Here is a 6,000-nt window from a genome sequence, read left to right as displayed (position 1 = left end):
CTATTTTGACACATCAGTTAAACAATTTTAAATTGCTTTAACAGAGTTCAATTCTGTAATTAGCTTTCATAGGTATTTGTCAAGAGAGATGTAGCATGGTACAGAAAGCTGGCCTGAGAGCTAGGAAGACCTGGGTTCAAGTCTCACCTCTCACACATTCTGACTGGTGACCAAAAGCAGTCACTTAACATCTCAGGGCCCCAGGCAGTTAACTCTAAGGCTATAAATTGGAGAACAGCTGTTGATTTGCATTGGTAGAGGGACTGGGAATTCTCTACACCAATGAAATCATAGGTCTGGACCAAACAAAATTTTTAAAAATCTGACAAAGAAAATGAAAATAGTTTACATGTACAACTTTTATAAATGTTAGCTTATGAATAAAAAAAAACCCTCAACAATGGCATCCTTTATCCATTCTGATTTTTAAATTGTTATACTTAATTCTGGCATTCTGAAGATTACGTGACCCTTAGATCCCACTATTTTAGTAGAAAATTTCAGTATTTCATAGACAAGAAGTCAAGTTGGAAAATGAAAAGAGACCCACATGACACGTTATCTATTAATTTGCAGAAAACAAGCTACCGCAAAATGGCAAATTTTAATCACAAAAATAGCAGCACATAAAATTCAAGATTGTTTGGTTAAAGCAAATGTTTTCAAAACTGAATCACAAAATGGTACATGCTCAATTTATTAAATATCTGAAATTTAAAGATTCCTTAGAAGTATTGTTTATATTTATGACATTGTATAATATAATGTATATCCAGAATTCAGTTTTAGAAATGTACATATTGCACAGCTAGGAGATGTAATATCAGTATTCTGATATCCCTAGCATAAGACATTATCTTAAATAGTTTAATACAAATTATACTACTCAAAAACAATCTCATCCCAAGGTTTTAAACCAGTAAGGTAGGGTCATGAACACATTGATCTCAAAATGTTTCAAAACAAAATGAGAAAACACAGGCACTTTAATATAGATTATCAGTGACAAAAGTTACAGGCCACAATTGAATGACTAAGAGAGGTTCTCATTATGTCTCTACATATAAATTTGAGGTCTTTCACTGATCCAAATATAGAAACAAGAATTATTCACAAAATGTTGATAAGAAAAATCAAATCTCTCAAAAAACTCATACCAAATAATGTAATTTTCAACACTGAACAAAGCAAGGCCTGATGTAATACAATATAAAATGGATTTAGTTCAAATGTCTAGGATATAGTAGTTTGAGTTGCCATTTTTTCCCTTAACCAATCCAACCAAAACCCTTATAAAGATGGTCCAATAATATCTGATGTGCAAAAGTTACCACTCACCTTAAGAACCAGTGCATTAAAAAAAAAAAAAGGTCTAATTTTTAAAATTATCAACATTCTAAAGAAAATTTTGCAGCACCACAGACTTAAGATGCAAATGATATCTTAGTCTGGTAACTTTTCAATAGATAATGCTGATCAATCAAAAGATATGGATACTGAAATACTTAAGAGTTCACATCAACCTTTTTTTTAGAAGACCAATATAACAAGGCCAATATAACCCCTCCACCCCCTCAAAAAATGAATGTTTTTAATTTGGTATGTATGAAATTGTCAAATTTTCTAAGAGTGATTTACACAAATGTTTAATCACTCAGCAGAGAACATAAAACATTTTTATTTCTAAGTAGGTGCTTACATCAGTATCTGAATTTAGATCCTTGGTACTGAAACACATTCTTAGTATTTTAAGAGATTGGTTCTAGTTTGGCCATTCTCTAGATTACCTGGGATTACCAGCCTATAAGAAAAACAGGTTAGAGGCAGTATATTTCATGTAAATCTTCCCCAAATCTATTTTACCATCTCCCTTTCCTTCTCATCTCATCTTTGGCTAGAAGCCCCTATAAAAGGAAATCAAGCTTTTAACAAGTGGATCCTTCTCTCCAAGTGTTTCCATTCTTACACATCACTAACTGGAAGGCTTGCATCATCCAGATCCACTAGGTCGTTCTCTCTTTCCTGAGGGCCATTGTGATGCTGAGGTTTCGGCACGGCTTGTACAGTCACTTTGGAAGCTGGTTCTCTTGGAGTGAGAGTCTGGACCTTGAAGTTCCCTGGCTTGGCCTTGGCAAGAGATTCGTAAAATCCTCGCTTCTCCATGGTAAAGCTTGAGCCCAGAGAGTTGTTGCGAGAGGCTGTGGAATGTGAGGTGGCTGCTGTTGCATTGGCAGAACGGAAAGCATAGTTGGATTCTGAAGAACAGTTGGAATGCTCCTGTAAAGAATAGTATTGGTCAAATATGTTCGTTAGTAACAAGCGCAGTATCTCAGTGTGAGACTGAAGAACAAAACACACACACACACACACACACACACACACACACACACACATAAAGCGAAGCATGAGCCATGACAGCACAAATAAACAGGTGCTTTTCCAAAGCAATGCATTTTTAGGGGTGAGTATATAGCAGTGAGAGCGAACAACCATTTCAGCTAAGAAACCAGTTACATATATATGTATATATCTCACTAAAGCTGGTCTTGGCAGCTCCAGAAACTTTAAGAACTTTGCCAACTTAAGCTGTTCTAATTAGTTAAGTGTTCCACTGATAACTGAAAAAACGTATTTTAATTGGAGCCTAACAGAATGATCTCATCTAAATAAAAACATTATATCCTAATTTGATGATGGGAAATAGCTTCTACACAACGTTACAGAGGATAAATATTCTCTGTAGTTCAACATAAAAACATAGACTAGAGAAATACAGTTCCATTGCTTCTTCAAGTAGGAATCATCAATTCTTGTGTTTTTTGTTTTGTTTTGTTTTGTTTTTAAAAAGGTGATCATTATTTGGCAACCTGATTCACTGAATTTTTACTCCACTTACTATTAGAATTATTAATTATGTATCTAGACATATATTTTAAAGTGATAGAGAAACAGCTAAGTAAAATATTTATTAAAACAAATTTCATACATTTCTTACTGAATTTCATCAGTGGATATCCTTAAAGATGCCATTCAGTTGGCTAAAACTGTATAGCTTAAACATACTATGTTCATTTACAACATTCATGGCTTTGAAAACAAAAGGATGATAAAAATTACGGCTCCATTTAAGCTTTTAAAATGTCATGCCGATTATTATAATATTCAGTTTATCAAAGGTATGTGCAAGCATGAATTTGCACATATCTGGTCATTAGGTCAGAAGTGAATGAGGTATGAAGAACAGAGTAAAAACTGGAACTCTCATGGGAATTCATCAAACTAATTTTGCATTAATTACCCCTTAAACTCTATCACAGTTTGTTATCTATCAAGATGTACATTTTGTATATCCTAACTAATGTATGGGTTTCTTCCATTGCTTGTCTAAATGTTTCCCAACATATATGAAACCTGATGACTGGTTAGTGTTGAAAAAAGCAGTTATGATAACTGCAAGAGATAGTTTAGTTTAACTCAACTTTCTATGATAAGTGGTAAGTAGTGTGTAAGTCCTAGCCCTCTGTTAAGAAGGCAAGTTTACATGAGAGCCCACATACGTGCTGCATTCACCAGTTCTTGATGTATACCTCGGTATACAAGGATTCGACAGCCTTCTGGCCTGCCGCATCTGGAACACAGTGCAAAGCTAAGATTAGAGTTAACCTATACTTAGGAGAGGGAGGAAAAGAGAAAAAGTGTTGCTGAGAGACAGGAATAGCTAGAATGCCCAATTTGCCCCCACCACAAAGCACAAACACCCTTCTCCAATTTTTCCTTGCCCCGACACCCATTGCTTTTGCAGAAAGACTCATACTTCAATGCTGAAAAGTTCACATGGAACATTAGGCAATTAAAAAAATTACCACCTACATAAGATTTCACCTTCACATTTAAAAAACCTATATATATCTGATGATTTGAATGTTGAAGAACAAGCAAAAACTGGTTTCTAAGTACTGATCTGTTTGTAAAAAAAGTACCACCACCAGGAAAATACAAAACTCATACTAAATCAACATTTGAGCTATGATTGTTGCATGATAAATCTACATATGAGGGACATGACACTATCAAAATTCTTGAGATTGGGGTATAGTATTTCAAGAACAGTTACGAAAAATAACTGACCAAATCTTATTCCTTGTTCACACAGGTTAAATAAATAATTGAAAATTTACTGTGAGGGGCTGCTAGGTGTGGCACAGTGGATAGAGCAGTGGCCCTGGAGTCATGAGGACCTGGGTTCAAATCCAGCCTCAGACACGTAACACTCACTAGATATGTGACTCTGGGCAAGTCACTTAACCCCAATTGCCTCACCAAAAAAAAAAAACCTTTTTTTTTTTTTTACTACGAATAAAAAATTTGGGTTGGGTTTTTGGAGTTTGTTTTAGTGTTTTTGATGAGGGGGAAAACCCATACTGTATCTTTTAGTACTTATGCAGTATTTGAAGCTCTAGATCTAATTTTTCTCTATGCATTATAAAGTCTACTTGAAAATATATGAAAAAAAAATTTCTAATCACTATAAGGCTACCTTCTAGGCAAACCTATTTGCTTTAGGCAAAGAATACCCTGTGATATTACCAAATAAATACAGTCATATGTTATATAGCATAAAAATGATTTAAAATTATCGCTATGAAAAAGAAATTCTACTTATATATATGAATTGAGATACCCCACCCCTTGTCTTATGGATCTAGATTTTGACTGGATACTGATCAAAATGCAAACTGACTGAAATATTCTATCCAAGGAGACTCTATTGAATAAACAATTTAATTCTTTTCATGGACTTAAGGACATATTAGGGCTAGACTTGCACCCAGAAGAGTCAAAATAGATCCCCAACAACAAAAATTAATTTTCACAATTATACTGCAAGACACAAATTTACAAGTGTTTGGATTAAAATTTGGTACCTCTAGCATAGAAGATAAAGACCTCAGGACAGATGTAAACTGGTCCTCAGGATAGTAAAAATGTCTTAATTCACACAATTGGTCAAATGAGTTATAAGTCTTAAAAAATCTGAAAAATGATTTTATGCTAAGAATTAGTTGGTTGTACTAAATCAATAGCTATTAAAATTTTATCCTAGCACTTCCTAAGATCAATAGACCTGGGAAAACATGTTTTCCTGATTGTGCATTTAGGACAATACAATGCACACAAAAAGGTACAAATACATAACACTAACAGGAAGCATTAAATTAGAAATGCATTATTTTTGCAAGTCTAGTTGGTATGACAGTTATCATGCAATATACTTTACTACAATAGGAAGACAAGAAGGATTAAAAGGAAGGAAAGGATATACAACTTCATAAAATGGAAATAAACCTTAGAAAGCAATGAAAGCTCACAAACATACAGAAGTTGCTGATCTTCCAGGTCCCCGTTGTGCTACTATGGCACCAGAAATTGCTTTAATCCAATTATGCATCTCCTCTGGACTATCAGCCTAAGAGAAGAGAAGAAAATATTTTATCATGTTTTTCTCAAGAGAAGCTTCTATCTTAATAAAATATGAACTAGTTTACATTGTGTCCTCATCAAGTGCAATGATCAAAAGATACTAGAGCAATAGCACTGGATTTAGAGCTCAGGAACAAATCTGGTTCTGCTACTTACTACCTAGATAATCCTGGATAAGCCATTCCCATCTTTGGGCCTCAATTTCCTCATTTTTAAAATAAGGAGGTTGTATTAATTGCTCAATCTTTAAATTCCCTTCTGACTTTCCATGCCAAGGCTCCCTTCCATAACTCTGCCCAGGCAAGGGAATTACTACTCTAAGTCCAGATCCTGAGGAGTGAGTCACCACAGACATAAGGGCATGTTAGATGAATAATCACATTTTCAGATAACTTTGTCATCACTTAATGAATTTCTTTAATGCACAACACTGAGTCCTCCACTACTATGGTTTAAACCTATCCATGCCCATTTTCTATTACTTTTATTCATATTCTCCAGGAAATCTTCTACAGGAAA

The 6,000-nt window shown here is 34.4% G+C and overlaps 1 protein-coding gene across 3 annotated transcripts in view; it reads right to left on the bottom strand.

Moving 5' to 3' along the window:
* Positions 1-374: 374 nt before the first annotated feature.
* The window catches only part of PLEKHA1 (pleckstrin homology domain containing A1), a 66,585-nt gene continuing 60,959 nt past the window's right edge, over positions 375-6,000 (bottom strand). The window contains exons 11-13 of one of the 3 annotated variants that reach the window (XM_027839759.1): positions 5,378-5,467; positions 3,558-3,628; positions 1,970-2,277 (exon numbers count right to left, since the gene is read on the bottom strand). In XM_027839759.1, coding sequence (XP_027695560.1) covers positions 2,067-2,277; positions 3,558-3,628; positions 5,378-5,467 — 372 coding nt within the window. In that variant the 3' untranslated portion in view covers positions 1,970-2,066. Of the gene's footprint in view, positions 2,278-3,557; positions 3,629-5,377; positions 5,468-6,000 lie in introns of all 3 variants that reach the window. The other 2 variants (XM_027839760.1, XM_027839758.1) reach the window with 2 other exon arrangements.

Source organism: Vombatus ursinus, unplaced genomic scaffold, assembly GCF_900497805.2.
Source record: "Vombatus ursinus unplaced genomic scaffold, bare-nosed wombat genome assembly UNPS02014833.1, whole genome shotgun sequence".
Taxonomy (NCBI): Eukaryota; Metazoa; Chordata; class Mammalia; order Diprotodontia; family Vombatidae; genus Vombatus; species Vombatus ursinus.
Note: the sequence above shows the minus strand (reverse complement) of the source record. Positions and strands in the feature narration are given on the sequence as shown.